General features: G+C 56.2%; 1 protein-coding gene across 5 annotated transcripts; it reads left to right on the forward strand.

Moving 5' to 3' along the window:
* The first annotated feature begins 516 nt into the window (after positions 1 to 516).
* On the forward strand, positions 517 to 21,776 carry TEF (TEF transcription factor, PAR bZIP family member). 5 transcript variants are annotated; one of them, XM_075553634.1, is made up of 5 exons: positions 517 to 619; positions 14,295 to 14,612; positions 15,037 to 15,090; positions 17,487 to 17,707; positions 18,720 to 21,776. In XM_075553634.1, exons 1-5 carry the CDS (start codon positions 517 to 519, stop codon positions 18,933 to 18,935), a joined length of 912 nt encoding a protein of 303 aa, XP_075409749.1. In that variant the 3' UTR covers positions 18,936 to 21,776. The 5 variants fall into 5 exon arrangements, with proteins under 5 accessions (XP_075409749.1, XP_075409751.1, XP_075409750.1 ...); XM_075553635.1 differs by lacking the exon at positions 517 to 619 and adding an exon at positions 9,825 to 9,990; XM_075553632.1 differs by lacking the exon at positions 517 to 619 and adding an exon at positions 10,326 to 10,497.
* Positions 21,777 to 24,445: the final 2,669 nt, after the last annotated feature.

Consider the following 24,445-nt stretch of genomic DNA (forward strand, 5'->3'; position numbering starts at 1 on the left):
TGGGGCTGCGGGTTAACATCTGCTTCCCGGGCTTGCAGAGAGAAACATGGCAGGCTGGCCTGTAAGCCGCAAGCTCCTGGGTCTGAGCAGCTAGTACAGGGCGTGTCCTTTGGTGCTGGGCCCGCCTACCCTCGCCCAGGACGGTTTCCAAGGTGGTGTGTGCTGCGTGGGATCCTGCGGCTGTGGGCGTGTAGCCGCTTCCCGTTCTCACCTGGCAGCCCCGGCAGGCGTGGCCCCAGCCTGGGGGAGAACTTCCCTTCCAAAGTTAGATAACAGGCCTGCTCAGGGCGGCCGATTGGCGCGATGGCTCCACGTGCTGCGGCTGGCCCGCCCGCCAGGCAGCGGGGAGGGAAGGCCAGGCCAGGCCTGGCTGCAGCAGAGCTGGCAGGTGGCCGAGCAGGGGGTGGCCAGAGCGGCGTGGCCGCGCTGCCCATTGGCTGCCGCCGGTTCCCCGTCCCGCCTGCCTGATCCCGCTGCTCCCTGCCAGCCACCGCCTTCCTGCTGCTTTCGCGGACCATGTCGGGCTGCAGCCGGATCGGAGGGGCCCCTGCCATGGACATGCCGGAGGTCCTTAAGTCCCTGCTGGAGCACTCCCTGCCCTGGCCAGAGAAGAGGGCAGGTAGGTGTAGGGCAGCAGAAATGGGGTGACGGGGCAGGGGAGGGAGGACCGGTTCCTAGCATGGGTCTGCCCTTAGCTCATCCCTGGGTGCAGAGAGGGCCCAGTCCCAGACGTGCATGGCTGCTACCCCAATTTCAGGAATTGCCCCAGAGACCACCAGCTGCTGGGCACGTGTCAGGGAGTGGCTGCTGACAGGTGCTGCGAGCACATGGGCAGACAAGGGTGCCTGCTGGAGGGATACTGGTTGCTTATAAGGTTCCCTGCCTGCATGTTGGGGTGCCCAGGGGAGAGGGAGGCTGAGGGTGGACTGCTGGACCCTGTGTCTGGAGAAGAGGTGGCTCTGGGAACCACCTGGGTTCCAGACTCCTGCTCCTGGGGGCTGAACTCTGGCTGGGACAAAAGCTGTTATGTAACGGGACCGTGGGCTCAGCCCTGAGAGCCCCACGTTCCTTGGATACCACAGGCAAACATGGTGCAGGAGAGGCAGGAGGGTGTGGACCAGGGCAGCGCTGCCACCACTCCAGGTGCCCCCAGTCCTGCCTGAGGGCCTCAAAGTCAGGGTCAGCTCAGGGATTGCTGGGGTCTGGCCTACCCAGGCTATTGTTCCCAACACATCCCTCCAAATCTCTTGCCCCTAGACACCAGGTGTCCACTCCCAGGCCCTCACTGCTCCTCTGTCCTCTGTGTCCTTTAAGGAAACCTTTCTTGGGCCTCTCCTGTATCCTGCTGAGTTGGTTCCCAATAGAGGCCATCACTAGGTGGCCCTAGTTGTCCCTGTGGGACTTCCTGTCAGCCCACCCCCCCAAACACACAGCCACTGGTGCCCTCTTCTTGCTCACGGGCAGTGGGACTGGCGGTGTTCCCTCAGGAGAAGGGACAGCTGACTCTGGTCACTGGCAGGCACTGTGCCCCTGCGGAAGGGGCACTCCCGGAGCTAGAGACAGGAGCCTATCCCCAGGGGCTCTTGTGTAGCTTTGGGTCCAGTGTGCTGGGGTTTCAAATGCTGGGGTGGCCCAGGCCACTCTCTCAGGTGGGCCTCCTGGACGTGCTCCTGGGTCCTACTAGCATGTAGGGCTCAGAGGACCTTCGGCAGTTCACCTGACAGGTGTGCCCCAACTTCAGTGGCATCTCTAGAATGCTTTCCAATGCTCCAGGCAGAGGGCTGTGGCCCATCTAGGTAGGAAATTTAGCCCCAGGCCTCACACAGGCTGTCCTGGGTCAGGGACGGGGGTGGGGGGCATACATAGGTTGCAGCTGGTGGCCTGCAGCTCAGCAGGGCCAGCTGCAAAGGGAAGGTCTCTTAGGGGCAGCCTGGCTTTTGAAACATAGTGGCAGCTGCTATCCATTAGCATGCCTGCTGGTTGGCAGAGCCCTGCACTGGTACTCCCCTCTACCAGCTGCATTGGGCAGACCCGGGACAGGCCCTGCAGTGACACACTCAGGGTCTTGGGCAGACTTTGCTGCGCCCTGACTGGCTCTAGCAGAGGATTATGGGTCAGGTACTGCTGGGGGTGCTAATGGGGTATGCACAGCATGGGGCCAGCTTCAAAGCTACCTCCTACCACTTGTGGGTGTGGCAGCTCCAATAGCCAGGAGCAAGAAGCCCCATGCAGAGCTCTGTGATTAACTTAGGGGGTATCAGGGCACCCCATGAAGACCCAGTTCTAACTCTTACCCCCCTTGCCACTGCTACTTTACAAAGCCCCCAGGTTCTCCAAATGGTTTATAGAAATAAAAACATCTACTTACAAAGCAACACGTCCTCTTGTAAAAGGAAAGCATGGTGTACATAGGACACTCCCTGCCCCGGAGCAGTCACACAGTGAGCATCCATCTCTGTGACCCTGCTGCCTGGCTCTGGCCCCTATTGGCAGCGCCGTCCCTCCCCTACCCCGCACCCCCGGGTGTGAAGGGTCTGAGGGCCTGTTCACAAACCTGCCGCTTTCTCTTCATGCCAAGTACCTGGCCTGCCTTGTCTGCAGTGTGTGGGAATGTCCTAAAGAAGTCGTGCGAGATGGGAAATTCTAGGTGTACTCCCACAGAACTCGGCTCCTCGCCCCCACAGCAGTTTCAGGCTCCTTCTCAGACTGCTCCCAAGTTCCCATCTCAGGGGTCCCTCTCTCTTGCACCCCTACCTGACTAGTCCTTGAGACCTCTGCCTCTTCCTGGTCCCTGGAGAAGTAGGCTTGACTCCACTGGGGGCCTGCGGAGCCTCCTAGGGCAGAGCCCCCAGGGAGGGTCCACCCCTTGGACCAGCTTCCCTAAAGGCAGAGAAATCTATGTACAGCTAAAGATGGGCCTGCACCCCAGGCTCTAACTCAGTTTCCCTGCTGCGTCTCTGGGCCAGGGTCCCTGAGAGCTATTGTCCCTGGCCCTGCCCCGTCTCTCCCCCAAATCCTCTGCCAGGAGATGGTTCCATCCCCCGTCACTCAGTCTAGCCCTTTCCTTGCTACTTTCTCCTCCAGCTTCTGGAGAGACTCTGATCCTTTAACAGGGCCTTGGCTGGGCTCTGAGGATGACCCTTCCATCTTTCTGCCAGCTGTGCGCACCCAGGCCTCTGCTTCAGGGGGGTTTGTGTGGCATAAGAACACAAGGCTTTCATCTTGAGCTGGACAGGCAGGGTTCTCACTGGGTGTGCAGTATAGGGCTTATGCATGGAGCCCAGAAGGACCCTCCGGGCCACTCAGCTTTGCTGCATCTTCCCCCTCCAGCCCTGAGCCATAAACAGGGGACAGAGGATACCTGCTTTCCAGGTATGTTGCTAGGATCAGTCTATGTCCCATGTGAAAGAGTTTGCACACTGTGAAATGCCACCCCAAAGAGCCCCTTCTACCCACATCACATTTAAACATGGACCCCAGCCCCTTCCTGCACTTTGCCTGTGGATCTTCTCAGTGAAAGGGCTAGGATGTTGCATGTTTGTGTGTGCATGCGTGTGTGAGTGCATACATCACATATATGCATACACATGCACACTGTCTCCTTGATAATGCTGAGACTATTAGGGGCATGCTGCTACCAGCCCTATGCCAAATGGGTTGGCCCAGACGGGGCACGCAGAGCAGGGCGACTCGGGCAGAGGCACGGGTGCAGGGAAACAGGGCTTGAGCAAAATGGACAGAGAAGGTGGACTTGGGCCTGCAGGGCTGTTCCAGCATGGCCTTCTCAAAAATCCACATGACAGCCTCCCCTCCCAGCCTCGGGGCCAGACGGAAACTGGGAAACCACTAAGTCTCCTTCTGGGGAGGAGGGTGGGTGCGTCCATGTGCTGCCCACGTGAATAAATGTAATCATCTTCCAAAAAACACCCAAGGCAGCTGCCACAGAGTGGCTTCTATCTGACGGTGATCATGTGTGTTGGAAGGGAACTGTGCTCCCTACAGTTCTCAGGAGCCATGGTTTTGCAGAAATCGCTTTCCAGGCCTTTCTTCTAAGTCGCCTGCGGGCACATTCAAACCTCTCCCCTTTCAGGAATGGAGTGTTTCCTCCTTTTGCCAGGGAGCTAATCCTCACTGCAATCTTCTCCACCCTGTCCTACCTCTGCCTTTCTGCTGAGACACTGCACGCATGTTGTACCCAGAGAGCCCGGTCACCCTCAGGCCAGCAAGTGGCTCCAGCCTCTCCTTCCTTAAGCAGCTTTGAGCCTTCTTGGCACTCTCCCCTACCACCACTCAGAGACAGGCAAGAAACTCCCTCTCACTAAGCAGCAGACACTGCTGCCGGCTCCTGCCGTTTTCCAGGTGGCTTGTGTTTTAGCAGGGCCCTGATGGTACAGAGCGTTAGGTGTCAATGATTGAAATCTGTCAGTCACCCTGGGGAAGAAAGAGGAGGCTCTATTCGACTCTGCCCTAACTCTGTGGGGTCACTGTGAGTTGGGATCCACTTGATGGCAGTGAGTTGTTGGGGGTTGGCATTTGTAACAGACCTGACCCGGGGGCGAGGCCCCCCAGGAGTGCAGCCTGAGTCCAGCAGCACAGTACTGCCGAGAATGCTGCTCCGGGCTCAGGCTTTGCGAGGCTCTGCTGTCAAGGGCACTGACGCTCAGAGGCGGGAAGGCCGCCCGTTGTTATCAAGAGCTTTGAACCTGGCCTCTCGCCTCCACACAGGCTTCCCCAGGGACTTGCTGAGTCCATGTCCCAGGTCAGCTCCTCCTCAGTCACCCCATCGTTCCACATTGACTGAGTGGTCCCTGCTCGCCTGGCCTTCGTGGTCTAGAGGGGACAGGCGCAGGGCCGTCCCTCACAAGGGTCAGGCCGGCCTCTCTGAAGGGCATGACATCGGAGGCCTGGACTTTGGGAGCTAGTTACATCAGTAGCTTGTAGGCTGAGGGACCCGTACCTGCAAAGCCTCCTCCCTCTTGAGGCAGGTAGGACTTAATATGCCTGAGCAATAAAAGACCATTGTGAAAACCAAACAAAACAGCCACTGTGCTGCTGAGAGGGAAGAGGGAAAGAAGGAAGAGGTGAGGTTGGAGGGACTGGCAGGGTGAGAGTAAGCGAGCGAGCGAGCCTACAGGGCCTTGAAGGCCACAGTCTGTTTCCTTGGTCCTGGGTAAGTCGCAGGTGAGTGGAGGGGTGTAGTATCTAGCCCCAAACCTCCTGAGATGGACTAACAATGAGCTTACTTTAACTGATCACTTTCCATGCGCCAACTACTATTCTCTGCACGGGCCCGAATTGGTTCCTTGCATCCTCACGAAGGTTCAAAGACCGTAGTAGCAGGGCTCAGACCTCCACGGTCCAGCTCCAGAGCGCCGCCCCCCTTCTGCCGGGAGGTGGCAAAGGCCAGAGGTGAGGGGGGTGCTCACAGACAACCACCCCACCCCCACGCCTATACACACCCGTAACCTGAGCCCTGGGAGTGGAACGAATGCAAAGCCAACAGGAAACTAGTCCTCCTGTGAGTACCCTGGACTGGGCAAGAGGCCCTAAGGAGCCTCCGCCCACCACTTCTGCCTGGAACTCCCTGAGCCCAGGCTCAGACCACAGAGCCCAGAACTATGTGGCCACAGGTATGTGCGGCAGAAGGGAGACGGCTGCTAGCCAGGCTGGTGCTGGGGCGCTTGCCATGAGGATGGCTCATGTTTGCAATGCCAGGTTCAATTACGAGGCAGACACAATGACTGTTATTTAACATGCACAGCGTTCCAAATGTGTGTGACTTGGCTTCCAAGGGCTTTGTGAACGCTCCCACCAGCACCGACCAACAGTCCCTGGGTTATTGGCCTGAACAAAGCACCGTGCTTCCTGTGCTTTCTCGGGGCCCAGGACACAGATAGCGGCTCTTTGTTGGAGCTCAATGGGCACCTTCTCCTCTTCGGCTGGCACGCAGACCAGGTGCATGTCACATTGCTCTGTGAGTCAGAAGACCGTCTGGTGCTGGCCGAGAAGCTGAGTGGGGTTAGCCGACGAGGTCACTGTAGGGTATCTGGCCAAAGGCTTCATGGCTGGAGTTTTCGCTCCTCTGAAGTTCAGGTTCCAATCACCATAAGCCAAATGGCCGGAACGGCCTTCTGAAAGGCACTTGGTCTGCTTAAGCACGGCTTAGCGTTTTAACGTAGGCTGCTTGGCAGGTTTCTGGAGCAGGAAAGAGTACAATGTCCAACTTTGGAAAATGCAGCATCCCCCCCCCCCCCACTCACTCCGACCAGGCTTAGAATTGAGCTCACCTGCAGGCCTTGTCCTCAGGCAACAAATGGGTCTGCTCCTGACCCCACATGGCCTGCAGGAGAGGGGGGCTCCCACCATTGCTATCACACACCCTTAAGGACCCTCTTGGGAGGTAAGTGAATGCAACTTCTTTCCAGGAGGGAAATAACTGAGGCTCAGATGGGACCAGTCATGTGCTTAAAGCCACAGGGCTTCCCTGCCCAGGACCCATGCTTCCCTTAAGAAGCCATTACACGGAGACCCGCTGACTTAAAGCCTAAGAAGGTGCCCCTCATGCCTCTAGGCTTAACCACAGAATAGCAGCTTCTCTCCTGGAATTTCTTTGTGGGACTGACAGGCATTATCAAAATTAGCTACGTGCCTGGCATAGTGGTTACATGTTGAGCTGCTAACCACAAGGTCAACAGTTCCAAACCACCAGCAGAAGAGAGATGAGGCTTTCTACTCTTTTAAAGAGCGACAGTTTCATAAATCTAAAAGGGGAGTTCTACCCAGACCTGGAGGGTCACTATGTGTCAGAATTGATTTGTGGGCAGTGAGTTTTGCAACAGACGAAGAGGGAGAAGCCGCCCTGGTGTCACAGCAGTTAAGTGCTCAGTTGCTAGCCAAAAGATTGGTGGTTCAAAGACCTGGGGGTCTGCCCCCGTGGATCAAACCACGGCCACCGAGTCCAGTCCAACTCAGACCAACCGGCTAGAGCAGTGGGTCTCAACCTGGGGGTGGAACAACCCTTTCACAGGGGTCGCCTAAGACCATATTTCTGATGGTCTTAGGAACCGAGACCCCACTCTATCCATCTCGATAGGTCCGCCAAGATGCAGATACGCCCACATACGGGGGTCACTGTATTAAAGGGTCACGACATTAGGAAGGTTGAGAACCACTGCTACATAGGGTCTCCAAGGGCTGTAAATATTCTTCATAGCAGTAGACAGCCTCATCTTTCTTCTGAGGACAACAGGAGGGTTTGAACTGCCAACCTCGTGATTCAGAGTCCAGCGTGTACCAGACTGCACCACCAGGAGTCCTTCCGGTAAAGATTATAGTCCAGGAAATCCTATGGGGCTGTTTTCTACTCTGCAGTGGGGGTGGGGGAGTGTTGCTGTGTATAAAAAATCCACATGAGGGCATCACAAGAACAAGAGATGAGAGAAGGTTGCAGTCTTACCCTGAGGGGCACCAGCAGTCTGTGGCTCTATGGGGGCAGCTGAAGAAGGAGCCAGAGACCGTTACAGCTCCTGATAACTGTTAGCAGTCAGCAGTGTAGCGAGAACCTCACAACACGCAATGAAGCGCGAGAGAACGTGTTTGCAATGGTCCTGCAGTGTCTGCGACACACCATTCGCCCTCTGGCCGTGCCTGGAAACTCGTCTCTGGGGAGTGTGGGTGCAGGAACAGGAAGTCAAAAGCAAATGAAGTCTTAAAGCCCTCTAGTTTCCTCTTTGTCGCCAAGTCACGTGCCTCTTAAGTGCTCAGGGCTGGGTGGTGGGTGGAGTAGGCAGTACCCCTATGGGGCCACTCGTTTTAAAAATAATCTTAACTTTTACGTCCTCTTACCCACCTTTGGCATAACCAAATGTTAGACCTTTCCACTGTTGGGTTTTCGCATATGACCCCTTGACAACCTGTTTCCTTCAGGGGGGTCATGTGAGATGCTGTTCCATCTAGCAGCCACCCTCTGTATGACAGGCTGAGACACTGCCCACTGCCCACCCAGCTCCTTAAGGGCTTTCTTTGTTTCAGCCGACTCACTACTAAGATCCTATTTGCCAGGAAAACAAACATTTAACTCTAATCTGGCAAGTCTCTCCCTGACCAAACTACCTAAAAAAGAAAGCTTCATATATTGCTTTTCTCAATTTTCTTTGGAATGTCCTGGGAAATTTGTTTTGAAAAACCTCTAGGCTCTGTCCTCCTGAAGATGTTTTAGACAGGCAGCATACCAAACTCCCAACAACAACAATTCTGTTGCACAAGCAGATTTCCTGTACACAATTTGATATTTCCATGACTCTGAGCAGGATTCAGCCTCTGGGATAGTGGATTCACCAAGAAATGGCTGTGCGAACAGCACAGGTTCAGTAGAACCATCCAAGCGACCAACCATTTGGGCAGGTTTGGAATTGTGCATTTAGATGCCTTGGCTCATTTAACCTTTATGGAATTGAGCCAGCCCCTCCCCTAGCCCTATGGGACACGAGGTGAGGTTAGCCATCAGTATGAACTTCAAGGCCAGAGTTCTACTTCATCACCCTGCACCTGGCCATGCAAAAGCCCGTCCATGTTCTAGCTTTGCTGGTCTACTCAGCATCCCAACCCTGGTTCCTCTTTAGCTCCCTGAAAGCCTCCCACGGCACCAGCTGGGGGTGGTGGTGGTGGGGGTGGTGGGATCATGCACTGACCTCAGGAACGACCCCTCACTGCCATGAAGGCAAGACTAGTAGTGACCCTATAGGACAGGGTAGAACTGCCTCTTTGGTCTCCAAGGCTATAACTCTTTATAAGAGGAGCAGGAAGCTTCATCTGCCTTCTGAGAAGCAGCTGGTGAATTTGAACTGCTGACCTTGTGGGTTAGCAGTCTAAGACAGCCCACTGCAAGACCAGGGTCACCAGGAGCAGAGGTCTGCCTTTCCCCCAGCCCCTCCCACTGACAGGCCCTGAGTCATTGGAGGAGAATGGGATAAACAAGCCAAAGTCCCTGCCCTCTGGGAGCTTAAGGAGGGAGAGTCGTGTTGGGACGTGGAGTGGACAGGTACAAAGTTCTGGGTGGGCTTCCCGGGCGTCTTCTTAGTTTCCCTTCTATGGGTTTCTAGCAACCTTAGGGTTTAGAGAGGAGATGGACCTCACGAAATGTGTAACTGGTACTTTGCATTATGGAGTTTTGTGAGTTTGTTTTGATCTTTTTAGGAACAGGAAGGACAGAGCCCAGAGAGAAATACATTTCCAGAGCAGTTGGCAGCTTGTCTAATTCAACCCCCTGCGTAATACGTTGAGGAAACGGGCTCCCGGGAGCAAATGCCTTTCCCAAGGTCACGGCTAGCCAGTGGGCAGGCCGAGGCGAGGCCAGGGCCGGGCTGGAGGGCAGGTCCTCTCCCCACCCCGGCTCAAGAATGCGCCTCCCGCTCTCTCGCTTCCCCAGACCTGCAGCCAGGGGCAACCTGACACCCGCTGGCCCTGCCCTCAGCCAACCTCGGCGTCACGTGGGGGTAGGGGCGCGGGCTGGGCCTCGAGTCGAGTCCCTCGAGCCGGGTAGAGTCCCCGGAACTGCAAGGCCGGGCCGGACCGGGCCCTCCTCACCCCTCCCCGCCTTTCCCAGCCGAAGCCCCGCACGTGCTGCGCCTCGTGCGCCGGCCGGGCCCCACCCCCGCCCCCCATTGGCTGCTCCTGCGCCTCCCTCCTCTTCTCCCGCCCTAGACGGCCCTCCCACGGCTGCAGTTCACGTGACCCCCAGTGGCAAGCCGCGCAGCCCGAGCAGACCCGCTGATTGGCTGTCCCGCCTGTCTGTTCGCTCGCCGCCCCGCCTCCCTCCAGGGACGCGTCGGGAGCTTGCGTGATTGGAACGCGAGGGAGAGGAGAGGTTACGGCGGTCTGGGAGAAGGGTGGAGGTGATGAAGAGGGAGACGAAAGTGAAAACCCTGGGAGAGGGGAAGGGGCTGCCACCGAAGAAGGCCTCCGATCTCTACCCCAGCAGGCGCCAATCAGGTGACACTGGGCGGACGGGGCGGGCTTCCAGCGTCGCTCCTCACCTGGCCCCGCACGTGTCTCACGTTCTACGACTGCCTAGCCAATCTCTGCCCGGGAAACTACGCCTGCCCTTCAGCCAGGCTGGACCAATCGGGGACCGCGAATCGGGGACGCTGACCTCGCCTCATGAATAATTAAATCGCCAGAGCCAGTCCGAAGGCGGGGTAGGGATGGAGGGAAGTGGGGGGTGCTGCCTGGCGCCTGCGCAGTAGCTGCCCCGGTCGGCAGCTGCGGCGGGTCGCACGGCTCGGGTCCATCTCGGGGGGCGGGCGGGGGAGGCGCGGCGCGCGAGCAAAGCGCGGGACACGATGTCCGACGCGGGCGGCGGAAAGAAGCCGCCTGTGGAGCCGCAGGCGGGGACGGGCTTGGGACCGGGGCGCGCAGCTGGGGAGCGGGGCCTGCCGGGCTCCTTCCCGCTGGTCCTGAAGAAACTGATGGAGAACCCCCCGCGCGAGGCGCGCCTCGGTGAGGGGGAGTCCGCGCGGCCCGGGGGCGGGGCTTCTGGGGGAGGAGCCCCGCGGAGGCGGGGCTGGGAGGTCGGAGGTCAGGGTGAGGTGGTCCTGCGGAGGGGGGTTGGGTTTCTGGGTGCCTGAGGTCTGGAGCGCGAGGCCGGGGGACCGGGAGCCGGGGAAGAGAAGGTCAGGGAGAGTTCAGAGGGTGGGTGCGGCTTGGAAGGGTCTCAAGGTTTGGGTCGGGGTGTGATGACGGAGTTTAGGAGACGGGGTCGGTCGCAGTCACTTACATGAGCATCCTGGGCAAGGCACCTTCTCAGGGGACCCTCGCCTCAGAGTCCCTGGGCATGCTCACCTTGAGTGCTGCTTCCCGGGCCCCACCTGCCACCCCTAATCTGCGACTCCTGAGACGGAGCGCAGCATTTTAAAACCCCCAACCCATGGTCCTAAATTCCACCAAAGTTTGAGAGGCCTTGGTGTGTGTGCGCGGCGGTGAGTGCCTGGGGCTCAGCTTCATCCCAGCCACGGGTGAATTTTTGGAAATGTGGCTCCTGCCACTGCCGAGGTGTGGTGTGGGGGAGGGGAGTACGGAGGGGGCGAGGCTTAGGGGAGCAGGCACAGAGCCTAAGAGTCAGACCCAGCCCTGGAGGTTTGGGGTGGACCCTTGACTTTGGGACCCAGAGGTTCTGGGGCCGATGTGGAAAGCAGGGCTGTTCATGGTTTGGGGTCTAGGCACATGAGCCCCAGAGAGCAGCCGGATGGAGGGGGGGAGGCAGTGTTGGGGTTCATCCCATGTGTGCTTTCAATCCTTAGAATTTCCAAGAATCACCCTACGTGGTTCTGGGATTTAGGTCTTCTGAGCCGCCCATCCTAGGGACTTATTTTTTTCGTTCAAAATGCCATTTCTCTGCCTTTCCTGCGTGTGTGCTGGGCCTCCCATCCTTACTGCTGTCACTGTTGGGTTATAAATAGGCCTGGCACATCAGGTGAGGCCAGCTTGCTCCTCCAGCTTCGGGATCTCATGCCCACAAGACCCTCTAGTTGATTATAAAGGAGGTGTATACTTTCAAATAAAGGGTTGAGGCGGGCTGCAGGTTAGGCGGGCACAGAGGACGGGCTCTTGGTTAAGGTAATGGCCAGGAACAGCCAAGCATCTGGACATCATCTTGGTTCCGTGAGCCTTTCACCACAAACCTACAGGGCATTGTTCCCACTTGCCAGATCAGGAAAGCTGAGGCTCAGAGAAGTGAGGGTGCTTCCCCAAGGTGACACAGGCCACGGGAGACTCTGTCCCGTGCTCTTCCCATTAGCTCACACTGGCAGCCACTGATAGTAGTCCCAGTGACCTGAGTGATGGGCCCAGGCCTTTATTGCCCCGCACAACTGGAAACTTCAGCTCCCAGAAGAACTCTGACTTAAAATACCATTCATTGCTTTGGATAATCCCGAGGCTTGAGTTTTCAATTCCAACTCATAGGGGCTCAGCAGACCAGAGCACACTGCTGAATCTTTCTCCCGCAGGGCTGCTGATGCCTTTGAACTGCTCACTTTCGGTTATTAGCCAGGTGCTTTGGCCCCGTACCACCATGGTTTCCTGGTCAGTTGCCTAGGCCAGGCTAACCCCAGAGTTCTGTTTCTTGTCCTTTGATATGGCTGCTTTTTCCCTCTTCTCCTGCCTCCTCGGATCCCAAGCAAACCCACCCAAGGTAGGCCAGCATAATTTTGAACAGAATGGCCAGTGGGGGAGCAGAGCACTGAGGTCACCTGATCTGCCCTCCCAGCCCAGATTGGCATTTTTTCCTGCTGTGCTGGTTTGAAACCAGAGCTTGGAAGGGACAGGAGAGGCATGCATTCAGGTTAACTTGTATCAGAAGCCCTGACCAAGTCCTATTTGTCCTAACCTCCAGCTGCTTACCTAGCTGGGTGTGGCCCATTTTATTGAACTAACAGGTTGCTCTTTGACTGTTGTGGTCCAGGAGTCCATGCAGGACTGGCATGTTTCCAATGTTGTCATGATTGCTCCATGTCACTCCCTAACCCTGTGGAAAACCCCATCATGAACTTGTCATGGTTTCTCTCAGCTTCCCTGATTTGCCTCCTTGTCACTTTGGTTTCCTTCCATCCTTGTCATATTTCTCTCTCGTCCTTGTCTCTCAATTGCCCTCTATTGAATATTCACAGGCAGAACTTCCTGAGGAAATTAGGTGGGATCTGATCCCCACGGTTCATTTTGGATGGGAGCAGTCTTTTCCCTTCAGCTCGCCCCCTTCCGCCCTCCCAGAAAGGGTTGCCAGGAATAAGGTCTTGAAAGGCCCTCTTTTCAGCTCCAGGCCCTCTTCCTAAACTAGGAGGGAGTCTGTTTGCAAAGCCAGTGCTCAGCTGGTGCTTTCTGGCTCAGTGGACAGGGAGCGCCGGCTAAAGGAACAATCAGGGATCCAGTCCAGCCTGACACACTGTCCTACGTCACCAGTTCTGACATGTCCAGCCTCTCTCTCTCTTACGTTTTCATTATTGTTGCCTTCTATTATCAGTGTGTCTTTTTGTCTTTGAACATCTGAGAATGATCGTCTCAAAAACCTCGCTGCCATCAAGTCAGTTCCATCTATGGCAGCCTCATAGGTCAGGTACCTGTCCATGTTGGTTTCTGGGGCTAGAACTCTTAGTGAGAATAGAAAGTCTCATCTTTGTCCTGAGGAGCACCTGGTGGTTTCAAACTGCTGACCTTGCACTATGCCACAAAGCTGCAACTTTGTATGTAGATATTATTAACAATAAGATGTTGGGGGGAAACAGACTGTTTTAAGTGCAGTTTTTTGTAACTCATGTGCACATTTTCCCCACTACCTCCAGTCCGTTGGACCCTGCTTGGTACTTTGAGATCTTGAGGTGAATGAGAGCTGCCCCTGCCTTCAGTAATAAATGCCTGCCAAGCCCTGGTGGCACTGTGGGTTAAGAATTGGACTTCTTACTACGAAGTTGGCAGTTCAAACCCCAGCCACTCCATGGGAGAAAGGTGAAGCGAACTGCTTCTGTCAAGATTTACAGCAGTATTTCCCAAAGCAGGCCATACTGTTTCTGGTGGGTGGGGCAGGGGGGTTGGTCATTGCTGGAATGACCCAGGGGGAGACCAAAAGCAGATACCTACACTTAATGCTAGATTGTAGGCTGTAGTACAAAGGAGTTTCGTTACCTTAGTAAAATTTTTTTTCCTGAAAATGGGTCAATAAGCCAAGCCAGTTTGGGAACCTATAATTTAAGGTCTCCAAAGCCCAAGGTACGGTCACTGTGAGTTGGCATCAGCTCAAGAGTTGTGGGTTTGCTTTGGTTTACTGAGTGCCAGGTCTTCTGTAAGGCATGCCCCCATGTGATTGCTAATACTCACAAAGGGGGCAGTTCTACCCTCCTTCACAGAGAACACTGAGCTCAGAGGGTTAAGTGGCATGGCTGAGGTCACAGCGGGTGGCTGGCAGAACTAGGAATCAAGCCCTAGGCCAGTTGTGGGAAGAGGCATCACTGGAAGGGACAGGGGAACACAAAAGCCCTTGTCCGCCACGACAAACTACCAGGAAGGGCCCGAAACGCATTTCCTTCCTTGTCCCCTCTGGCCTGCAGCTACTAGCCCCACAGTCTGTTCTGAATGGGCCTCGGGATCAGATCGGGGAAGGCCAGGCTCGCCACGCCCCTGATTAACCCAGATCATCCAGCACAGGCTGGGCTCCTGGGGTGTTGGGTGGCATCTCGATGCAGCAGTGAGGGGCCAGCCCCCTGCGGCCGCTGGGTGGTCTCTCATCACAGATCTTGTGTCTGCAGAGAAGGAGAAGGGGAAGGAAAAGCTGGAGGAGGACGAGGCCGCGGCAGCCAGTACCATGGCCGTCTCCGCCTCCCTCATGCCGCCCATCTGGGACAAGACCATCCCGTACGATGGCGAGTCTTTCCACCTGGAGTACATGGACCTGGACGAGTTCCTGCTGGAGAACGGCATCCCTGCCAGCCCCACCCACCTGGTCCAGAACCTGCTGCTACCTGTGGCCGAGCTGGAAGGGAAGGAGTCTGCCAGCTCCTCTACCGCCTTCTCCCCGTCCTCCTCCACCGCTGTCTTTCAGCCCTCTGAAACCGTGTCCAGCACAGGTTGGTGAGGGGCAAGGGGAGGCAGTCCAGCTTTTGCCGGAGGCCAGCTTGTGTCCACCCCCCGGGGGACCTTTCTCCAGAGGGAAAGTCCTAGTGGGCCTGCTGTGTGGGGGACCCCAAGACTGGAGAGAAAAATAGGGGCCGCATTAGCGGCAGGCAGAGCCCCCCTGCTGGTTGGTCGGCTATATCAGGGGCAGAGGACCTGGGAGCCAGGTCGCCTGAGACGTGGCCTCCAGAAATCCAGGCTATGTTCTCTTCCTGCTGTGCTCTGCCCCATGAACACTTGGCTGGCAGATACTCAGGCAAAAGCGCTAATAGTGCTTATTGTTAGTCTTGTCCTCCGTCTTGCTGTTGCAGCTAACGGGCATTTACATGTAACGCCACCAAACCTTATGAGACTGGTCCTATTGCTACCTTTCCGTAGGGAGGAAACGGAGGCACAGAGAAGTAACGCAGCTTGCCCCAGCTCACACCGCAGGTAGGTTGTGGAGGCAGCACTTGAACCCAGAGTGTCTGCCTATCTTGTGAGGCACCACATAGGCACCTGCATAAAGAGGGCATCCTGCTTGCCTGGCCAGGGCAAAGCATCTTATAGCCCCTGCTTTCCACAGGCTGTTGGTATGAGGCAGACAGGCTTGTAGCTACAGGGAAAGGACCCCAGGAATTGGTCGGAAACCCAGAAAACCCGTTACAGGGAATTTCAGGCGCTACTGTCCTTAGCGCTTCATTACAGGAAAGTTTTATTTATGCAGATGAAGTGACAGTACAGTAACACACATCCATGTCACCCCTCGCAGCTTCAGTCATGCTTCCCTCCTCCCCTTCTGCCACGTCATTGTACACCAGGAGCCCTGATATCTGGAACTATTTCTATCCCTGTGTACCACGTAAAGTTCCTTTGGAGAAATAGAACAGAAATACCAGCAGCACACCTGAAATCGACAATAAATTCCTCCACACTCAATGTTGTCTCCTAACTGTGGCTGTTGTAGGGTTTGTTTATTTGACTTAGGACTCAGAGAGGCCTCACCCATGGCATCGAGTTGCTGCATCTCTTCACTCTCTTGCGTCCTCTCTGAGCTACCCTCTCCTCGCCATTCCTGGGCAGTTTATTCGTCTGAGGATCCACATTCATAAGCTCAGAGAGTCCCCCACATGCTGCATTTTTTTTGCTGTACCCCCACAGTGCCATTCACTGTGTTCTCTGCCCCATTTTCCTGTAAACCAGCCGTTGGAGCTGGAGGCTTCAGCTGACGCTGGTAGAATTCCCTTCTGCCTGGAATTCTTCTAGTCAGGGCACCTTTGGAAGCTGGTTCCGTGGAATGGAATGGGGTCCCTCCCGGGACAGCTTTCTTAGGTCCTACAGGTAGTGTACAAAGTGGTTGCACTGGCCTGTACTCCCACCAGTGGGGCTCAGACTTTGCTCCTAATTGGACTTGTTCTGTAACGAAGCATCTCAGAGGTCTCAAATGACTGCCTGGCTCTCACTCACCTCTCCCCCCAAGGCATTTGAAAACCTTTGACTCCATGGGAGACTTGGTCCTTGGTACTGCTGTCCGCTGGTCAGGGAGGGTTCCTCAAGTCTTGCTTTTAAGCCTCTTTTTAAACGTACTTGTAAACATGCCCCTTTTGCTCCTGGACACCTCACCCGTCCTGGCCCAAGAACAGAGCCAACTTCCACATCTGTTGTGTTTCGAGCAGCCTTTCCCCGTGGTCGGCTCCTTGGCTCTTTTTCCTGCAGGTGGTTGGCAGCCTAGGGTCTTCAGCTACCTCCCAGGTCATTGGTCATTCACTCCTCTGACACAAAGACCTTTTTAATCAATCCCAGCCTATAGGATGCAGTCACCTATTCAGGACCCCATTGAGAACCAAGACCGATCATGCCACTCCTCTGCCCACACTCCTGATGGAGGGAGAATCAACACAGGCATGGAGGGAGGGACTGCTGTCCTGTCCTGTGCGGTGTTCAGCAGCATCTGTGGCGAAGGCCTACTGGATGCCTGTAGCCCCCACCAGTCCCCACACCTTCAGTCATCTGCTCTCACCACACTGGCCTCCTTGCTCCTCTCAAGCATACCAGAGGCCTGGCCTTGGCACCTGGCATTCACTCCCTTACTATCCACATAGCTGCTGATGGTTTGATACCTGGTTTTGATCTTGTTCAACCTCATTTTTCCTCACTAGCCTGACATTCCACGAAGGCAGAGGTTTCTGCTTGTTTCGCTCTCTCTTTTCATTGTGCCAGGACAGGATCTGGCACATAGTAGGTGTTCAGTAAACATCGATGACACTCTCCCTGTGTCCTCCTGTCAGTAGCTCTGCCTGAGTAGGCCAAAGGTAGAGGGTTGTTGGTATTTGTTTGTAAATATCTCTGAAGTGACGCACACGCGTGGCCGCCTGAAAATGACTTCCAACCAGCCCACAGTAAGTTGGCAGCCAGGCAGGTCTGGGAAGAGCAGTGCTCCCGAACCTGGACTCTGTCACTTCCTCTCACCCTCCTGAGCCTGGGTCAGCGCCTGACCCTCGCCCCAAACTCTGACATGCGTTCATCCTCAAGCAGGCGCTGGCTGTCATTCTGTTTGCCGTTCTCGGAGCATGAAACCACAGGAAGTCAAGGACGTCAAGTGACATTTCTGCAGGGAAACACTCCAAACACTCTGGTCTTTTCTGAGGGTCTCTGTTCCTCCAGGGAAGACTTCATCTCTTGTTTTTGTTAAAACCCACGTGGAATCACATGTGCTAGGCTGGCTCAGGCTGGGGCCAGTGTGGTCTCTTCCCTCTGGTGACCATGGTTCAGGTGGGTGTCTGGGCGTGGGAGGCGGGCCTTCTCGTTCCCCCGGAGCACTTACTGACCACCTTCCCTCTGTTTTCCAGAATCCTCCCCAGAAAAGGACAGGGAGACACCCAGTCCCATTGACCCCAACTGTGTGGAAGTGGATGTGAACTTCAACCCTGATCCGGCCGACCTGGTCCTCTCCAGCGTGCCAGGTGGGGAGCTCTTCAACCCTCGGAAGCACAAGTTTGCTGAGGAGGACCTGAAGCCCCAGCCCATGATCAAGAAGGCCAAGAAGGTCTTCGTTCCTGATGAGCAGAAGGTACGGGGGTGTTTTTCCTAAGTGAGCATTCATTCAGACTTCATTCAGACTTCATTCAGACTCAGCGGGCGCCCACAAATGCAGGGTCGACCTACCTCTCGCGTGGTTTGGTCTGGAGGAGCCGCCCTCCTGTGGACACCATTTTAAAGGCACATGCTCCTGCCTGGAGCCACGGCCTGCGTACTGCCAGGGAACTAAAGGGTTGGCCCCACGTGACTGTGTAGTTTCTCTGTCCTCCCCAGGACCACTGGCTGTGTCCCTGTTCCTGCTGTCCTGGCTTTAGCTCAGACATTGGGCAGAGCTCACTGGCCACGGGAACTGGGGTTGAACAAGTCCTTGATCTGAAGGACAAAAGATAACTTGTGTGCAGCCCTCCCTGGGGGACAGCCGGCAGACCTCCACTGATGGCTCTGCAGGCACCAGCAGGGGGAGGGGGGAGTAGGGGGAGGGGGCCTACACAGACTTTCTGCCCTGTCATATGGAAAACTCTGGGAGGATTTTTCATCCAAGCCTTGGACCTGGCTCCAAACCCCACTCTGCCACCTGCAAATCTAGCTGTGCCTCAGTTTCCCTATCTGTAAAGCAGGAGTAATCCTGCTTGCCCCTTGGAATGCTTCTGGGCCTTGCACAGCGATGATGTTGCCAGCAAGCCTTTGTGTGGCACCTCCTGTCAAGCTAGTTCATCTGATCACTAAACACCCCATGAGGTAGTGAGTGCCCCCACTGTGGTGGCAAGGGACCTGAGACATTGCAACGTAAAGAAACCTGCACGGGCCCATTGCTAATAAGTAGCAGAGCCCAGAGTGAACTTGGGACTGCACCCAGATGCCCAGACCCTTCACAACTGCCATAACAGGGAGTAGTGCCCAGCAAACTGGCCTTCCCCCCACTGCAGCCTACCAGAGTCCCGGGGACTCAAACTCCTTGGCCCGGCCTCACAGAGGGGTATTTGGGAGGTGGAAGGGGAAGGTTGGGTTCCCAGGTAGAGATGACATAACCCCCTTCTCTGCAGGATGAAAAGTACTGGACACGGCGCAAGAAGAACAATGTGGCTGCCAAACGGTCCCGGGACGCGCGGCGCCTGAAGGAGAACCAGATCACCATTCGGGCCGCCTTCCTGGAGAAGGAGAACACGGCCCTGCGGACGGAGGTGGCCGAGCTGCGCAAGGAGGTGGGCAAGTGCAAGACCATCGTGTCCAAGTATGAGACCAAGTACGGGCCCTTGTAACCCAAGGCCCCCCATCCAGGCAGGGCACTGCCTGCACCTAGACTCTGCCCAGGGCGCCTGGAGACTTGTGACTCGTCATCCGCGAATAGCGGTGCACCTGCTCCTGAGCTTCATTATAACACAGGCCGGAGCACGGGGGACTTTCGGGGCCAGCCTCCTCCTCCCTGGCAGGAGCTCCAGTCCGTCGAGATGTGAATCGGCCTTAGTTTCTGTCCTTGGCTGTCCTAGCCGAGTCCACAGGGGACCCTGGAGACCCACTTTCTCCTTTCACAGGCTCTGGCCTGACCTGCCAGGGCCGTCTCCGCAGGATGGCTCCTCACTGATACAGTCGCCCTCACATCTTCTCAGGTAGCAGGGCGCATTTCCCGGTGGTGTGTGTCTGTTACTCGCCTCCCTCCCGTTCCTGGGCGAGTGTCCATAGGCGGCAGGTCTCTGGATGGTGTGGCAGTCAGGGCCTGCGCTCCACCCTTCTCAGCTCCTGCCTCTTTCCCCTGTAGTAGCTCTGTGGTTGGGAAGCCTGGAAGAGGCCCTGGCCATCAACCCTCACCCAGGTCTGTGACCACGAGGGCCCAGGATACGTGTCGTCTCCTCTTCTCCGGGCCATTCGTGGAGGCTGCCCTTGCGTCTTCTTTGTCCCATACCCTGGGTCTGTTGTGTCTTTTCATCAACCAGTAGCCAATCTTAAATCTTGGATTTAAAAGGAAAGCCTGCTGCCGTCTGGGAAGCTTTACCTTCCTGGACCCCAGGGGATGCAGATTACCAGCCTCCTCTAGAGCCTCCCTTCCACAGTGGGCACAAGAGCCGGGGTGCTCCTTGAGAAGCTCCCGTATTTTCTCGCTCTGCTCTGCCCTGGCTCAGCTGAGGCGGCAGATGGTGCCTGGCCTGCAGGCCTGTCTTCCTGTGTGGCCCGCCCACAGGGCTTAACAGGCTGCCCAGCCCCGGCTTCCCAGATCAAGTGGAAGCCTTGTGGGATAGTGGTCTTTTGGGACATTTGCCCGGGCATAGGGGCCTTTCGGTCTTGGTCCCAGAAGCAGGAAACGCAGGTCCTCACACTAACTGCAGGGTGCAGCTGTGTCCTGCTCTGCAGCCTCCTCTTCCTCTCTTGTGGCTCAGCCTGTCCTTGGACTCTGCCAAGATTAGCTGAGGACATGCTGCCCTCAAAGCAGGCAGCCTGGGGTTGATAGGCATCAGCGGAGGGGTGCTCTTGGTCATCTGTCCACTAGCTTGATTTTCAGGTAGCGGCTCCGAGGCTCCAGCCCTAGCCTCCAAGACTTTCCATAAACACTAGTGGGCAGCCCAAGGGAGGACAGCCAGGCTATGGCATGGCCCCTAGGGCACACCCACTCATGCATCTTTGTGGGGGACTTGATTAGAATCCCAGAGGCCCCAGGAGGTCCCCCCACTCTCCAGGCCCCTGCCTTTCTCTCTGAGGTTTTGGCCAAAACATGTACACGCTTTCCACTCTTATAACCACACACGGGGCACTTGCATCGGCATGTCAGTGTCTTGCCTGGGCTGGGTGCCCGCCCAGCACTAGCCCTCTGGTCTGGCTCCTCACCCAGAAGGCCACCCTCATTAGTCCTTGGTGGGAAGGCCTCGAGCTATTTGGCTCTTCATTTTCTTGGCCAGAAAGCATACAGTTTGTGTGTGTTTCAATTTTCTTTTTTTCCCCCCAGAATGGAGACTTATCCTGGGCTGGCACCCACGTGCCAACCCAGAGGGTGGAGTGACAGTTTGATGGCTCTCCTCCCTGGGGCAGCGGGGGTCTGGGTCCTTCCTGAAGTGCTTACTTGGAAAGAAAGGGGCTGAGAGGGGGATCTCTGAGCTGAGCCTCTTCACTTCAGGAAGCTGACATTTTGGGGAGATGGAAGTGCTCAGGTAAGCCATCCCTGATGGACCCTTCCTCATCTTAGGACTAACAGGGCTTGAGGCCCCTGCACCCAGGTCTTTATATCTGGAAAGCATTCTCGGCTGGAGTAGCTGCCTGCAGGGGCTTCGCCTGTGTTTCAGATGGGCCAGGAGGGGCTGTCTGCTTGCCAAGTGTTTGATCTTCAGCTTCAAGGCATCCTCATTTCAAACTCAGAACAGACCGATCATAAACGAGCAAGAATGTTGCAAGCATATACATAAATGTATATCTAGGTATAGAAAGAGATATATATCCATATATATCTATCATTAGAGAGAATTTTCCAGATTGACAGTAGCCTGGCAGAGGACATGGGTAACTGAACTCTTAGTTAAAGATGAGGTTGGGGAGCCACTTCTCCAGGAACCTTAACTTTTGATGAGCGTCCCCCACGTGAGAGGGGCGCTGTGGCCCAGGGAGGCAGGTGGCGAGGGTTGAGCCAGCCAGGAAGGTTGGCTGGAGCCTGGGGAGCTGTGCTCCCCTCCAGGGAACACTAAGGGAGGGCCCAGGAGCCCGTGGTTTCAGTTCAGAGCCCCAACCCCAGAGCTCCTTTAACATGTTGATTTAGTGCAATAAATTTTTCTAGAAAATGGCAAAGATGACTTCCAGGTGGCTATTGCTGTCTTAATAGTTTGGGAATGCGGGAACACCACTGGTTTTATTTTTCTACGTGCATGTAACGTGTTAGCGTGTGTGTATGTGTGGCTCCTTGCCCTCCCCGGGAGCTAGCATGCCAGCGGGTCCCTCTCTCCTTTACCTTTCTCTGGGAGAGGAGACGACCAGGGAAAGAGCCCGTGGGCCCAGCTGGAGAGGGCAGAAGTGGACTGGAGTCTGTTGGCCTTGTGTGCGTGAGTGTCACTGCTGGTGGCCCAGAGTGATGTGGCGGAAAGAAAGCTGGGAATGTGTCCTTTTCAAAACAAATTAAATATTTTGAGAAGAGAACTTGGGGCTGTCTGTTTTGTACTTCCCCCTTCTGTGTTGCCTGTCACCACGTGTGGGCCCAGGGACTTGGGGGTCAAGCTGGAAGAACCTGATCTCATTAACACCCTCCCAGGCATCCCTCGGGTCACCACTCCCTCACCTGGGTCTCCTCATTGGGCCTGAGTTTCTTCACCTGGAGCACAGAACAAACTCTGCTTTCCCTGCCACCTACTCAAGCCCTCATTCCTATTGAGTCGATTCTGATGCACGGCAACCCTGTAGGACGGGGTAGAACCGCCCCTGTGGGTTTTCCGAGACTGTGACTCTATTCAGGAGTGGAAGACCCGGTCTCTGTCCCAAGGAGCAGCTGGTGGTTTCGAACTGCTGACCTTTTGGATCTCCGCCCAAATCATAACTACTATACCACCAGTGTTCCTCCTGACCAGAGCTCCTTCTAATGAATCAAATATCAGACCACAGTGCCACTTGAACAGATAAAACCATGGACATCCAGTCGAGGGATGGACAGCTAGCTGTTTGTGAAAAGACACAGGAATGGGGGTCGGGGTGGCAGCCGTGGGAAAGAGAGAGACTGGAAGCTTTGGCCCCTGGAGGCCGGGGTTCCAGGCTCTCTTATTCTCCTGTCCACCCCTGCCCTTAGACATACCCCTCTTTGTATGGGGGCTCAGGGTCTGATGTTTTCAGGGACCCAGGAACTACTTTTGTTCTAAACAGGGAAAATGCATTTGGCCTCTGAAGACAAGGGCTGGTGAGGTAGGTTTTTGGAGTTTTGTTGGGGGGAAGCGGGTGGCGGTTAAGTAGCCATTTCACAGATTCAACACAGTCCAGATAGGCTCGGTGACAGCAGCAATGCCAAGATCCAGCCTCGGCGCAGGGCCAGGTGGGCTGCACGTAGCCCTGGGATCAAGCTGACACGTGACCCTCCCACCCCTTCACACCTGACAGCCTTCCTTGCTCAGCAGCAGGGTGGTCCCACTTCCAATCCAGCTCCCAGAACTGGCTGCTTGGAGGCCTCACAGAAGGGGTGCCCCCTGCCCGCACAGTCTGGTGGGGGAGACAGCACAGTATACCGCCAGGCAGAATGACAAAGGATCGTGGTAAATTGTGTTTCTGAAGGGATTGGGGAGCTGTGGGAGAAGTCAGCCATATTTGGGGTGGGCTCAGGGAAGACCCCTCTATGGGTGGCACTGAAGCTGAGACCTAAAGAGTAACTGATGTGACTCGCCCCCAGGGTGGGAGCAGGGACAAGACTCCTGTGGTGGTTTCTGCACGCACACACACTCCCCCTCCCCCCCTGTCCATACACCTCCATACCCTCTGGCTGGCCACAGGTGTAAAGCATTTATGGGAAGAGCTCATGGTGGCCAGGACCATGACACCCTTGGCCTCAAAGGAATTTTCAGTCGGAAATAGGACCCCAAGAAGCCAGGGGGGGCAAATGTTACTTAAGCAAAACATCACCCCAGAGATCAACCTTTGAGGCAAAACCCCACCTCTCGCCCCCCACTTACCCTGCAGAGTCCTGGGGGTGGGAGGGGGAGGTGCAACATGGTGATCTGATCCATCCCAGAGCACAGGGCGAGCATGTGACCCACATGGGCCTCTCAGGTTCATCCACTTGAGTCAGCCTCTCCAGGGAGGACTGTTGTAACCCACCTGTTTCCCACTCCCGACCGTTCTCCCTGAAGGACGGGCTGTAGGCTTGAACTGTGGCCCAGCCACTCCATCTTTGCTGATGTGTGCCAGTCAAGGACACAGGCATAGGAGAGAGCCAGCTCTGCCAAGTCACAGAATACAGTGTAACCTGGGGCAAGGCACGTCCCCTCTCCGGGCCTCAGTTTTCTTCTCTGTTGAAGGGAGCACCGACCCACTATGCTGTTCTAAAAACCATGCACCTAAGGACATAGGCAGCTGCCCTGATGGTGATGGGGTGCACCTCACCTGCCGTGCAGCTGCGCCCTACTGGATGGCCTGGACGCCATCTGGGCCAGATCAGCTGTGCGTTTCTGAAGTGCTTTCCTCCATACAGTGAGGCTGCCATAGGGCCATTCAGAGAATGCAGTTCGCTGTAATTCCCCCACCACCACCACCACACACACACACAGCCCCCCTGGGGCCCACATCTCCAAAGCTGGGCCCACACCCCCTCTATGACTGCACCCAGACAGCCCTTCTGCACCTCCCCCGGCTGTGCCAGGCCTGCCAGCTGGCAGCGTCTGACGTCAGCAGCTAATCTGGGAATGCTGCCAGTGGAGGTAGGGTGAGGGGCAAAGGAAATGAGGAACAGGTTTTGGGATGGATGCCCCCAGTCCCCTATCCAACAGGGAGCTCTCACCAGCACCACGCTCAGCAGCCCCTCCCCACTGCGCTGGCTGGCGCCTGGGCCAGAGAGGACTGAAGCAGGCAGACTTGGAGTTTGGCCTTGGAGTTTGAGCTGGGGCTCTGTCCCCAGGAGCTGGGCTGCCCAGAGCGCCATTGTTCTGCTTCCTGTCAGCCTGACATAGAGACAGGGAGACTCTAGGCCAGCTCTGAGGAGAACCCGCTGGGCACAGAGGCCCATGTGGGCCAGGCCTGCTGTCCCCAGGCCTGGCAGCAGGACCCTCAGTTGGCCCTCCCTGTTCCCTCACCCACTAGGCAGGGTCCCTGAGGCGAGGCGGCA

The sequence above is a fragment of the Tenrec ecaudatus genome, chromosome 6 (genome assembly GCF_050624435.1).
Source record: "Tenrec ecaudatus isolate mTenEca1 chromosome 6, mTenEca1.hap1, whole genome shotgun sequence".
Taxonomy (NCBI): domain Eukaryota; kingdom Metazoa; phylum Chordata; class Mammalia; order Afrosoricida; family Tenrecidae; genus Tenrec; species Tenrec ecaudatus.